General features: G+C 43.1%; 1 protein-coding gene across 3 annotated transcripts in view; it reads left to right on the top strand.

Annotated features, from left to right (window-relative positions):
* The window catches only part of TCEA2 (transcription elongation factor A2), a 577,635-nt gene that overhangs the window by 405,976 nt on the left and 158,213 nt on the right, over positions 1 to 13,446 (top strand). For all 3 annotated transcript variants that reach the window (XM_069243232.1, XM_069243235.1, XM_069243233.1), the window contains one exon: positions 6,222 to 6,278. In XM_069243232.1, coding sequence (XP_069099333.1) covers positions 6,222 to 6,278 — 57 coding nt within the window. The remainder of the gene's footprint in view (positions 1 to 6,221; positions 6,279 to 13,446) is intronic.

Genomic DNA, 13,446 nt, shown 5'->3' with positions numbered 1-13,446 from the left:
AATGAAGACTTTCATTCCCTCCTTCAATATACTGATCCTCACTGTAATACTGTGTAGACCTAACATTTTGCTGGTCAAAGTAATTTCCGGAATTTGGAGGAACAAAAGAACGCTGCCCTTGGGTTAACACACCTCGACCTCTACCTCTATTTGCTGACTGAAGACCACCACGACCTCGTGAAGCAGATGTTGCTCCATTACGCTGCAACAATGCCGGACAACTGTTCTTAAAATGACCTTCCTCCCTACAATAAGCACATTGATTGGGACCTAGCAAAGGTCTTGAAATGAATGGTTCAGGCTTTTGATACAACCTCTGAAACTGCGGAGGCTGTTGAAACTGAGGCTGAACATAACGAGGAGGATAAGCCTGTTGCAAGAGAACTTTAGTTTTTAATTCTTTCGTCTTTTTCTCTTGTTTTTCCCTTTCTTCTTTGTCTCTATTTTCATAATATTGTGCAGTAGCCAATATCTGGGCGGAAGAAGAAACTGCCCATGAACTCTCGGAGTCTTTTAGCTTGTGTGATAGTTCAGGAAGCAAGTTATATACGAACTTATCCACAAATAATCGCTGTCCCCCTTCTGTAGCCATATCTTGACCACTGTGATCAATGAATGTCTCCTCAAATCGGGTAAAGAAATCGGAAACACTTTCATCTTTCTTTTGTTTACATGCTGCTAACTTATCCCAATTAACTCTCAAAGCAGGCATCATTGTTTTCATTAATGTAATAATCCTACCAGGGAGTTCTGAGATCAAAGCGTCGGGCTTTGCACCACCTACTTGACCTCTATCTGCGGCAATAATAGCGTTCCAATCGCCGCCTAATTCTTGAGCGTGATCCTCTCTACGAATTTTAGCCCATATTGTCTGTGGAACTACATTTCCCATCAACATGTCAATATCTGCTAGATTCATAGTACATGCATCAACTGTTTGCGACAACTCTTTATAGTAACCAGCAGGATTTTTGCGTGGATCTGGTAGTGACTGTTTAAGTGCTAAAACTTCAGACCTTTTCCAGGGGACATGTATCCATATGCGCTGAAAATGCGCAGGAATAGCTGGATTAGCACCTGCTGCTGCAACTTCTTCCTTCCATATTGGAGAAACCTCTCTCATGGGATAGTTTTTCAGTGCTGTCCTAACTGAAGGATCAGAATCAGGAAAAGTCTGTGAGAACAATAGGGATCTGAAAGAAATAAGTGTTCTGACAGCGTTTTCAACCTTAGGACCCACAATAAGTCCTTTGTCAAAGTCAGCCTGAACATCTAACAGATCCTGTGGGACCGAACCCAAATTCATATCCTCCCATTCTTTAGCGAGAGTATCGCACATAACTTTAAAAACATATCTCTGCGTAGGTGCATTCCATTGCAGAAAGGTGGACATAATATCAGACGTACTATATTGAGGACCCTTCTTGATCCATCTACAAGCAAGTGAGTCCAATTTTTCTCGCTCTTCGGAGTCTGGGAATTGACTACGAGACTGTCTTCGAGAAAAAGCTGGAGACACGTTTAAAGCTTCAAAGAAAGGTGATAAGAGACCAGAGACAGTATCGGTAAATCGCTTACGCGTAGATGGAGAATTTGACATAAAGATAGGGGACAAGGTATTAGGTGAATTAACTAAAGGAACATTAGGAATTGCCAAAGGAGCAGAAGGCAAAGGAGTTAAAGGCAAAGCTGGCATAGGCAATACTTGAGGAGGCAAATGTGGAAAAGCTGGAGCAGGCGGAAGCACAACTGGCGGCTGAACAGGCTGTAACATCGGGGGTGCATTAGCACCTTGTACATAGGGCGGAGGCAATTTCAATAAGTGGGACATTAAGGAATCTTCCTCAAAATCTTTTCTCTTATCAAGGGAAGAGATAGGCAACGTCGGATAGCATTTATCTATTGCCATTCGATGCTGTCTGTCTGAAATTTCCATTGCATTATCTATTTCATCATCTTTGAATTGCTGAGCAGCCTGTATAATCGTCATTCCCTGTGTTTTCCTATCTCGTTTCGCTTGTTTAATTTCTCTCTGTTTGGCTTCCTTACGCCAAAGGCGAAAAGAGTCAAACATTGCCGGCCGGGCTTTTCTTTTAAATAACGTTGCTTCTAAATTATCTAGCACATCAGTTTCGAAACTACCATTTTCTGGCCATTTTAAAACACCATCTTTCTTTGTATATCGGGTCCATGTCTTATTAAAGGCAATAGGACCAACACCATGTTTAGAATAGAGCTCATATGTGGGAGTTCCAACCGAAGGAATCGGACAGGAGTCCTCAAGCTGGGAGTCCCTATTACAACCAAAGCAACAAAGTTTTCCAAACTTAGTCAGACCAGACATCTCACGATTTTTACTGGCTGTTCACAAACATCAAGGGGGTAAAACTTTCAGTTTACACAGCACAAATGCATTTACCCCTCGGCTTTGGCCACTGCAATGGCCAAATCTAAGGACCTAAGGACAAAACAAAGACCAAAATTTGTGGGCGCGACCCACCAAATACTTAACTAAGGATGTCTTCTTACACCAACAGAGGCCCGTCTATCGTCTCGCTTTACCATACATCATCAAAGAAAGGGCCAAGGCAGGGCGGCAGTCAGGGCAGCAGTCGTCAGTAGCCGTCAGGAAGGAGTAACCGCGCTGAAAAAGACCTTCGGACCACTTCGACATACAGGGGTCGCTTGACGTGGCTCGCGATTCCTCCAGAATTTTCTTGCGGGGTTCCTCACGACCTTCAGGCAGAACCGGTACCGCTGAAGCCGCCCCACGTTGGGCGCCAGTTGAAGAACCAGAACCTTATGGGCCTGGCGGCGCAGGGTACGCCTGAAATCTCCTTGGATTCACCTGCCTCAACTAACAGAGACACGGGACACTCTGTCAGGCGTAAAAGATCAGATTTTATTAGCTGCAGCTAGTACAGTTGTCCAAGAAGTACACAAGGTATGTTCTCAGGAGACTGCCACTTTACTTTGTGGCGCACAATCTTATATACCGTATAAAAACCATTTATTAACTACATACACTCCCAGAACACATAGAAAGGAGCCAGTAAGAATAATGTAAAGATAGAACAGAGCCAATAGAAATGTCGGAAAACAAGACAGCACCAATAGAAGGAATTGGAAAACAAAGTATTAAGTGACTTAAGGTTGCCTCCCCTCCAGCTGTGTTTGTCACCCCTCCCTTGAACTAATTCATTAACCGATCCACAACGAAGTTGCATGTGGTGTGATAAGTTTGTGTGCGTTTGGAGGACAGTTGTGAAATGAGAGAATACTAGCAAAGGACAGCGAAGGCCAGACGATAAGATAAGATCGGCGGAGAATAGTGTGAGCCTACAGATAGTTGAAACAAGGATTAGAAAACCAGACAGGGATTAGTGTACTCGGTCAGACCTTAATACCAGCCTTGTAAAGATAGAGGCAGAAGGCTGTTTTGAACACCATGTTGCAGAATAAGCAGAAAAGGCAGAATGGACTTCGTTCGCTGTGCTGCCTGAGTGAAGGCAACATAAAATGGCGGCGGGCCACAAAATGGCGGGTCGATACGATCGTATTAAAAATCGAATTTCCTCAGAGACCGCCGGTTTTCCGCATCTGACCGCGGCCGAACCGCCGCGGTCAGAATGCCCTGCGGGGCACCGCCGGCCTGTCTCAGAATGACCCCCCCTGTCTCTTAGAGGCATATTTTCATTATTTTTATTTCTAACGACAAAATATAATATGAAAAATGTTACAGGGCTCGAAGTACACAGTGTGTGCTCAGAGGGAGCCTACTGTTTACAGTATTGGATCAAAAGCCGTCACGGAGTACTCGGATACAAGAACTTACGTTTTCTTGCTTGTGCAGGGGTGCCCTCACACACAGGTACCTGTACCCTGCCCTCTGGGCTGAGAGGGCATAGCGGTGACTTACAGTGACCTGGTGCAGTGACTTGTAGTGAAAACAGGTGCATGCACCCCTTTCACGCAGACAGCTATGGCAGGCCTGCAGAACCCTTTGCTTGGGCTTCCTATGGGTGGCAGAATAACTGCTGCAGCCTATAGGGATCCCCTGGTGCCCCAATGCCCTGCGTACCTGGATACCATATACTAGGGACTTACATGGGGGGACCAGTATGCCAAATGTGGGATGAAAAGGGTACAGTTATGAAAATGTACATGAGAGACCATAACCACTGGGGTCCTGGTTAGCATCCCAGTGGACACAGTCAAACATACTGACAACAGATAGAAAATGGAGGTAACCCTACATAGAAAGAGGGCACTTTCCTAAAGTAGAAAACAGGAATAATTCAAAAGTGAATCTGAAAGCTATTTATACTGAAAAAATGCCCTCACAGTTAAGTTATTTTGTCTTTTACGATTAAAGCTCGTCTTTTCAAGAAAGCAAATCTTGGAGGATCTTAAAAGCACTACATAACATATATTACCATATATACCTTTGTTTGTAATCATGGCACTGGAATTATGTGGCAGAGGAGCAACAAATTGTGCGTAAGGGTTGACTAAATTATGCAGCATGAAAAGGTAAATTATGAGGCATAATGCAAACGTTTTTTGATGGTATTCCTTCATTATTTTGTAATTTTTTTATACATGATATTACTTTCTCAGGTCAAATATTTCACCTCATTAGTACTAGTTTAACAACCAAATATAGAACTATATGTAAATAAACTGCTGAAATGAGAAAAGTTAACCTTTGTGAAGGGCCTTCCACTGTAAGCAAACACGTCTTCACGTTTTTAGTAACTTTTGATCTGTTGGAGCTAGAAACATTTTTTTGTTAAAATATGCAGATCATGCATCAGACGATTCATTGTGTAGCGAATGCGGGAAGTCCATATTTATCCAAAAAAAGCAGCAGTCGCAGAATTGCATAATTCCAGTGGTCTTGGTTATAACTGAAAGAACTAAGGGCCAGATGTAGCAAGCAGTTTTGTCCATTCTGTGTCTATAGGAAAATGTGTTCGTACATATGGCCCTAAGTGAGGGATGCGTACGTACAGAATATATGATGTGACCTCAAAGTTCTTCTCCTAGATATTGGGAAACCCCTTTCATTCAGCCAAGGCCACTCAGAATCCTGTAATTGATATCAGCTATTCTGGAGTCAAAGTTGTGAAATTGTCTCTTTCTGTACAATTGCTCACGTGAATAAGAGGGGATGATAATAGAATGATGTGGTGTATATCCCTTATGCCGCAAAAGCCTTCAGAGACATTATCGACATGAGTTATTGAGTTGCAGCCAGTGCTTTAACATTATCGTACATGGAATGGTCTGGAGAGGTAGCAGAGCCTAAAGAGACAACTTTCTCTTATGTTGGGTGGATTTAGTGGTACATTTAAGTGTCACTATACTGTCCTTCTGGCTTGGTATATGGATACAAGGGTCTGTGTCAGAGTGGCCCGCCACGGACAAGACCTTTCACAGACATTCTAGGCTGGTAGGATGACCACTAGTATGTGCAAAGAAGGTCAAAGAAAACATTCCCCATAATAAGTGGGCATCAGGATAGAAAGTCTCAGAGATATCCAGTACAGGGGAAACTATGTGACAGTCGCTTGACTGAACACTTGTACTTGGGTGTGGCCTGTCCTGTTAGACCAGACTTTATGAAAGTGCTACAATTAGATTCCCATTTTTCACTTGCACACCCCCTTAGGGCTACTGATTTTGCAGTAAATGATAGTTACAATGGCGTGTGAAATAAATCGCTGGATTGTACATTCGACTCGGAGCATCCCCCCAAAATGTGGGATTACTAATGGGTTGTGATTCGACAGCAGATTGAGTTTGTAATTCTGCTAGGTGTTTTTTCACCTGTCAGCAGGTGGAGAGTCCAGGTGAATCACTCCCTTACTGCGATGAAATGCTGTTTAGGCATGTAAATCCTGTTACTGCACCATCAAGGTAAACGGACATTTGTAATGAGGGTTTTAGGGACGTGGGAAAGTATGCCCCTTGCAGACTGAAATAGCCTTGCAGTAAATGCAGTGTTAGCTCATGAATAGTTTGATCGCCTATGTGGAATAAGAGTGGGATTTTGAGAACAGTATAAGGGGGCTAGATCAGTGCCATAAATCTGTCATGAAACCATGCACTTCGTAAACAACATAAAATGGTGAATTATGTGGATGCATAGTGCGCTCTGAACTTTCGTTTGATTTTGATGCAGTGCCTACTTACAAATATACTTTTTTCTTTGACAGATGACTACATTGCTATTGGTGCAGACTGTGAACATATTGCAGCCCAGATTGAAGATTATATCCTTTTCGAGGCCCTTTGTTTTGTGTTTTACGACCTTTAAGGAGTTGTAGTCCAGCAGATGGGCTCCTGACTAGAATCATGTGTACTATGTAACCACCAGTGTTGTGATGATGACTAACCTGCTATTTAAATATCTGACTTGTAAAATGACTTCCTTGTGCCTGCTACCTCAGCTAGAAAAGTATATGATAGAATGTCTAGCATACCCTACTCTACATTAACTTCCTTAGTAGCATATTACTCTCTTACTAGTTTGTTTTAAGCATTTATCCAAGTTAAAACATCCACCTTTTCAAAAGACTTAAATAATGTTCTGATTTAGTAGTGGTAGGTGAAATTTCTTCAGAACATTGTGCCAAGGTTACATTCACTCTTTTTAATAGTTGGGTTTGGTGTGAAATGTTGGTCCAGAATTCACTTTGCAGATGGATCACAGGAAAGGGTGCATTTAGATTGCAAAGAGATATATGAAAATCAATGCAAAATTATTTCGAGAGATGTTGCATTCATTTAATAGTCAATTGCTGCTGTCTCCCAAGTATGACCCTTGTTAATTCAAGCACCGTTTTGAGTGGGACAAAAAATTTGGCATTAAGTTTCAGTTCACATCCTGTCTCCTTCATTGCTGTACTTGTCCCATTGTGAGATTCTAGCAAATTACTTTCCTAATCGTTGCAAAAAAGGAACCTTTTTGCAGCAGCTTTGAAAAAGGCTGCCAAAGATTTTAGAAACAGAGGTTTGTGTTTATAGTTACAGTTGCATGGTCGCGGACTCGGGGGCTGGCAGAGGTACCTACAAACAACCACAAGACTGCAGGCATATTTTGGTAGCAGTTTCTTTTTTAAATGTATTTTTTTTTTTTTTTTTTTTTTTAGGACAAACGTTCGATACCTGTTGTGTATATTTTAGAATATACTTCTTTGTGGGCTCAAAGCCTGCCCACTGCTTTTCATTTGTTTGTTTCACTGTCCATTAAAAATCCTGGTTTGCTAGTGGGCAATCCTTCCTCTTTGTCCCTCCTTCTTGACTTTTATTTCCTCCCACGGATCAAGGGCCAAGTACTGTATCTTTGGTTCTTTATCTGTTCATTAGGGGGACTATTTTATTATTTTTTTCCTGCACTGTAGGTGCTTCAGGCTCATAGGTGCTTGCATTTTATCACTGCATTTGTCCCTCTCAAGCCGGAAAAGACCAGCTGTTGTGCTCCCATCGGAGCTGCTGTGATGGTGGTGCTATGCTACTCATTTAGGCTGGTTGCCTAGTGCTGTCTCTTATCGACTATCTATTCTGTTAAGTCAGCGAATTTCAATTAACAATGGCAAGAGGGTTTGATTAAGTGAGCTCAGATGAGAGCATGCTTCAAGGAGCTACGGAGTGCAGAGCACAAGAAGCGTGAGGTCGCCTTTCTTCCTGCTTCTGCTTCTAACTTCAGCCGCTACGTGCCTCTCTGACATTTTGTACTTCAAACACCCCGGGATCAGTATTCTTGCACTTTTTCGACCTGCGATCCCGCATCCAAGGCTTCTTACTCCTTGGCAGGCCTGTGCCACCTACTTACACGTTACTCTCCTATGTTTCTATCTATACCCTAAGAACTGAGCTCCTACACTCCCAGGCTCTGGGCTCCAGCTGTCCTGCGTTCCTTTTACTCTGGGCTCCGGTATCCTAACCCCGGTATTTTGAGTGTTTGCGCCTTACCCCGGAAAATCACTTCATCTGTAAAAACATCATTTTCCTGCCCCTATGGCCATTTAGCTCCAACCCTCAACAATGCCTGCAGACTTTAACAGCTGCTGGAAGATGGTTAGCAATGACAACATCGAGGAGTATCTAACAGTACTAGGTATGATGTTCTGGTCTGCTCTAAACAATACTGCTAACTTGCAGGGTACTGAACACAGCCTTTGTGTTTCTTGCAGCTTCAGTTTCGTTCTATTTTATTTTGTAGAATTAGCAGGTTTATAACATCTTGATGTATTTCAAATAACTTATGAAAACAAATAATTTTTAGATTAAACTTTAGGTTTTTGGAGTTTAACAGTATAGATGGTGTGCTTGGCATGTATTTCCCCCTAAATACATGCATTATTCTAGAATAAGTTCAAATAACATTTGGCTGATTGAGTTAGAAAATGAACATCTATTAAAACTAAGGATGAGATGGCCTCGTCCTCTTCGAAGACAGCCCAAATGATTCAGAGGGCAAGATCATCTAATCCTTAGCACTCAATGGGTTTTAATACGGCAGTGTCCGGTTTCTTGCTGAAATATTCAGTAATAAACATGATACCAAAAACCGCACATGAAAATGCCCGAAAGCATGAACTTGCGAAGTATATGAAATATACTTTCCTCCAGAAGAGTATTATGAGTTCCTATGCATTAATTTCATAAGTAATGATGCTACGATTGTACAACTAATATGTTATGTTTACATAGCACTAAATAATTTCTCTCTAAATGTAAAAATATAGAAGTTACAGCCACCCTTTTAAAAAGTTGCATGGTCTTCAATGCAAGTAAGTGTACTAACCACTGGTGCAATTTTTGGATTTTTACCATTTCTCTCAATGAGTTACCCTCCCACCATGCATCCACGCTTAACCTCTTACTCTCTTTTGTTTCAATGAGAACCATGAGCGCATGGGGGGAGTTCCCTTGATTACACAGAAGTGTGCTTTTAGGAGGTGGGCGCTGGCAATGTGGATAGCGCTTTACTCCATTTCAAGGCCCAAAGTGGGAAAAGCACTGCCCCAAATCAGAGCGTATCAGTAAGGTACTAACTACTTAAATACTGCTTTGTTTAATATATTTCCTGAGCCTGTAGTAATTCTAGGCATGTGACTGCAGCAAACCAAGTGCTTTCACTTTAAACTTACTGAGCCTTAGATCCTGAGTCTGTCTTCCAGGGCCCCTCACAACAGCCACACGCCGCGCATGGGCCGCCGTCTCCACCCACCTCCTGCCTTGTTTGCTCTTTCTTTTTTTTTTTTTTTTTCTAAATGCATTCACCAACTTATTTTTTTTTTAGGCACAGGGCAAGCCGAGTCCTGATATCCACGACCACCCACCCTCACGTTCACCATCCTATCTGCCATCCCATTAACCACCCCCACCCGATTGCAAAAACAATAGCTCGTCCATAGGCTAGACCTATTGGCTTTGCTAGTGCTTGTTTAGGTGTAGCTGCAAATCATGTGAAAAATGTAATCTTTTGCCCAGTGTTTTCATCTGCTTTTCATTAAATGGAAATAAAAAAAGCAAACACTCTATTGAAAGTTCAATAGGCTTAGTTACTCTCCTCTTAATAGCACACCTTGAAAACTTAAAAAAGAAAATAGCAGCTTTAAGTGCTCCCAGCTCTACATTACCCCACCATGCATTGTCAGTGGCAATTTCATCTTCTTTTCTGGACCCTCACATGACAGTGGCACACTGAACTGAGCCTTTTTCCATGAAAATCTTTCCAAGCCTTCTGTAAATCAACTTTACCTGATTTCTTTTGACATCTTGATTTGTTTCTGTCATTTTCTGAAACAAAATATTTTTTCACTTTACAACTATGCAATATTCGTGTGTGAAGTGCCATGCCTGTGGCAAAAACATATAATTACTGTCTTTGTATCCTTTACCTACTAGTCACCCACATTACTGACAAATGTAACCCCAGGCCAACCCTGAAGGACCCAGCCTTCATGGCTAGGAAGAACAGCACAGGTATCAGAGATCCCTTTGAGGAAGTACTTGGGGTTACAAGACTGTGGGAAAGATCCGATCTCTACCACTGTTCCTATTGTAATCTCATGACTCCTCTAGGCAGAGATCCAAAAGAAGATGCCATCATGAGAAATAGTGGTGTTCCCCATCGAGGCAAGGTATTGTAATAAATTCCTCGCTGTTGTGCACTGGCTCACCATTGAGGAGACATTTGACGTTGTTGAGTAGAAGACAATTGACATTAAGGGGGGCTTACGATGTTGAAGTGCCATTCTACATCGAGGAAAATGGCATCTTCTTTGAAGATTAAAATTCAAAGTCTACTCTGTGGCTCAGGAAGATGAAGTCTAGGAGGTTTGCCACTATCTAGGAGTCTGAACACTCAAGAGCCTATTTGCCATCCAGATATACATTTCAGGTATCCCCCATATTGTTATCAGTATTTGGCCCTCCCAGCGGGACTCAAGCCTGCATTGAGTACAAGCCTATGGTGGCAGGCTATCACAGAACTCAAAAGATCTTTGTGTCCCCATATCTAGGCGACTGGCTGATCAAGACCTCAACATTGGAACTAGCTCATCAGAATGTGCAGTTCAGTCACAGTTCTCAATTGACTGGGATTGAAGATCGGTCATGAAAAGTCAACATCAACCTCCTGTACAGTTGTTGTTTTATCTGGGAACAGTTCTGAGTACATTAAAGATAAATGTCTATCCTTCAGAGGAGAGACTGTTATCTGTCTTATCAGAAGTGTTGCAGTCTTCTGAGATTCCCCTGATACCAGCAGTCTTCATCAAACTGACTTACTCAAGAGCCAGAATGATTCTGATAGCATCTCACTAGGTAGGCATTCTGTGGTAGTTCATAGTCCTCTTGTAGAGGATTTTCTTGCATAGTAATAAGCATTAAATAGTTCTGCCCGCCTGCGGGGACCCTGGAGCACTTTTTCCAATATGTCGTCTTAAGTGTTGATGTTCGCCTTTATTCAGTAGGGCCTGCTGGGTCACTTAAGAATGTTATTATGCAGCCTAAAGGATAGGCTACAGTGGCCGAAATTCTTCATCTTGTTGACACAAAAGGGAAGTAGACCAAGAAGACATGCAGTCAAAAGCATGAATAATTTGAAAAATAACAGAAGAAATCTTTCACAAACCCTTTTGTTCTCTAAGTTAAGGATGAAAGAGTGCATGCAGTGCAGTGTAGCTTATAGGCTGCCATTATAAAGGAAGGAAAAGGAGACTGTGTCTTTAAGAACGCTGGGACCTGCCCGTGTGAGAGGCAGGTACCCCAGTTCTTTTTTCTGGCTCCTGCTGACAGGACCCTGAAGCATTGAGCTCAACCTTTTTAGGTTTTTTCCTTCCAGAATTGGCTATATCAGTGACAACAGCTTCACTCAAAGTATTTTTTTCTCCTGTTGGTTTTTGTTTTTTTCTGACAGGAATTAAGACATTTTTATTTGAAAAAATGCCTTCTTTATTTGACAAATGCCCACGCTGAGGCAGAAAAAAGGTCAAAACAGATTCCCATGAGGTCTGTAGCAGCTGCCTGCCTTCCTCACACCTTCCTGCCTCCTCTAACATCTGAAAGACATTTGTCCCTGCGTGGCAGGAGAACATTTGCCTTCAAGGGAGAGCAGAGAGACGATGCCAGCAAAAAGCCAGTGGGACCTCTGAGCGAGGGGAAGGTCATTCTTCGCCTAGAGCTCTCCCCTCAGCCTTGCAGTGGTTGTGGAAGGTTCTGAGAGGCATTTTTAAGGAAGAAAACGCTTTTGGTCCTGTTTGACGTCAAAGAGATCGATGAGAGGAGGTATGGCACTGACATGTTCACCTTCAAAGACTGGAGTTCTGCTCATTGGCGCACACTGTCGTGTGTAGTGCATCGACGTCGATAGATGCTAGCTCGCTGGGAAGGAAACGTCAACATGAGAGCTCAACATCGAGGAGCTGATCAGCATCAATGCCTAGACGCCAGTGACAGACGTTGACGCAGAGAAGGGAAAAATCTGCAAAACAAAGAGTATTTATTCTTAATCAGAATCCATGCGTTTCAGAGATATTCCTCTGTCCCTGATAGTCATCCGCTCATCTCCTTATTCTACTACCTCTCCCCTCCCAGCAGCAACACCTCCGCCTCAGCCTCCACCCCCAATTCTTCTGGCACCTGTGCTTCCACTTCCTCCAGTGCCACATGTGACTAGCACCGTTACAGCTCCCAGACCACGAATATGCTCAAGATTGCACCATCACTCCCATAATGGCCGTATGTATCTGGGCGTTCTTCTACAAGATCAAGACATTCATGTCACCGATCACGCCATAGGTCAAGATTGCGATCTCATCAACGCTATCATGGGGATACGTCCTCGTCCACCAAGGACTATTTGCCCACATTATCAGACTCTCCTCAGCCTCATTTCTCAATGTTAAATGATATAACCACCTTTCAGGAGGTTCTTGTTCGAGTTGTGGCTAAGCTCAGTATACCAATGGCTGTTCCAGCACCGTCCACATCGGTAATCTTTGAAATGCTCCATCAGCATACAGCCTTGAGGCCTGTGCTCCCCCTAGTGCCAGGTCTTCTTGAACCCACCATGGACTTGCTTCTTACCCCAGCTGTGGCTAAGTTGGCGCCTTCCAGGCTCCAGAAAAAGTATCATCCTCCGGACCAAGATCTGCGCTCCAATCCTCCACCTAACTCTGTAGTAATCCTGGCTGTCCGCAAATCTCATGCCACATCTCCTTCTGCTACTTCTCCGGATAAAGAAAGTAGAAAATTGGTTTGACAGGCTTTAAAGTCTGTAATACTGCAGCTATGTCTATGAATGCGGCCAGTGCTCTCTTGGGCAGATATGAATGAGCCCTGCGGGACTCCATCCTCCATTTCGCTTACCACCTCCCAAGAGATCAAAGGGAGGATTTTCTGGAGGTCATCCAAGAAGGTGCAATGGTATCTAATCAGATCATTAGTGCGGCAGTAGATTCATCCTTAATCTCAGCACATGCTTATTGCCATGGAGGGTCCTTGAGAAGGCATGCCTGGCTCTGACTGCCATCACTAAAGGCGGACGCTCAGCAATGTATACAGAACTTGCCATTTTCGGACACCACACTGTTCGGCTCACATGCTGATGATGAAATGACAAGGATGAAGACTGAGGTGGATACTTTGAAAGCCGTAGGTCCTGAGAAACCTAAGGATCAGCGCAGATCCTTCCGACCTTTATACCATCACTTTCCTCCTCAGATGGTTCAAACCCCTCATTGGCTGCCTGGAAGATCTCAGCAGCAGTATCAGTGGCATTGCCAACCTCAGCCCAAACAACAAAGAGGACGAGCAACACACCAGCCCAATCAGGGTACTCGACAACCTCAAAACCATAAATGCTTTCTTCCTCCTCTTCCGTTACCCACTCCGGTGGGGGGTAAGTTTCACAAATGACCTGACAGA

This window comes from Pleurodeles waltl, chromosome 7 (assembly GCF_031143425.1).
Source record: "Pleurodeles waltl isolate 20211129_DDA chromosome 7, aPleWal1.hap1.20221129, whole genome shotgun sequence".
Lineage (NCBI taxonomy): Eukaryota > Metazoa > Chordata > Amphibia > Caudata > Salamandridae > Pleurodeles > Pleurodeles waltl.
Note: the sequence above shows the minus strand (reverse complement) of the source record. Positions and strands in the feature narration are given on the sequence as shown.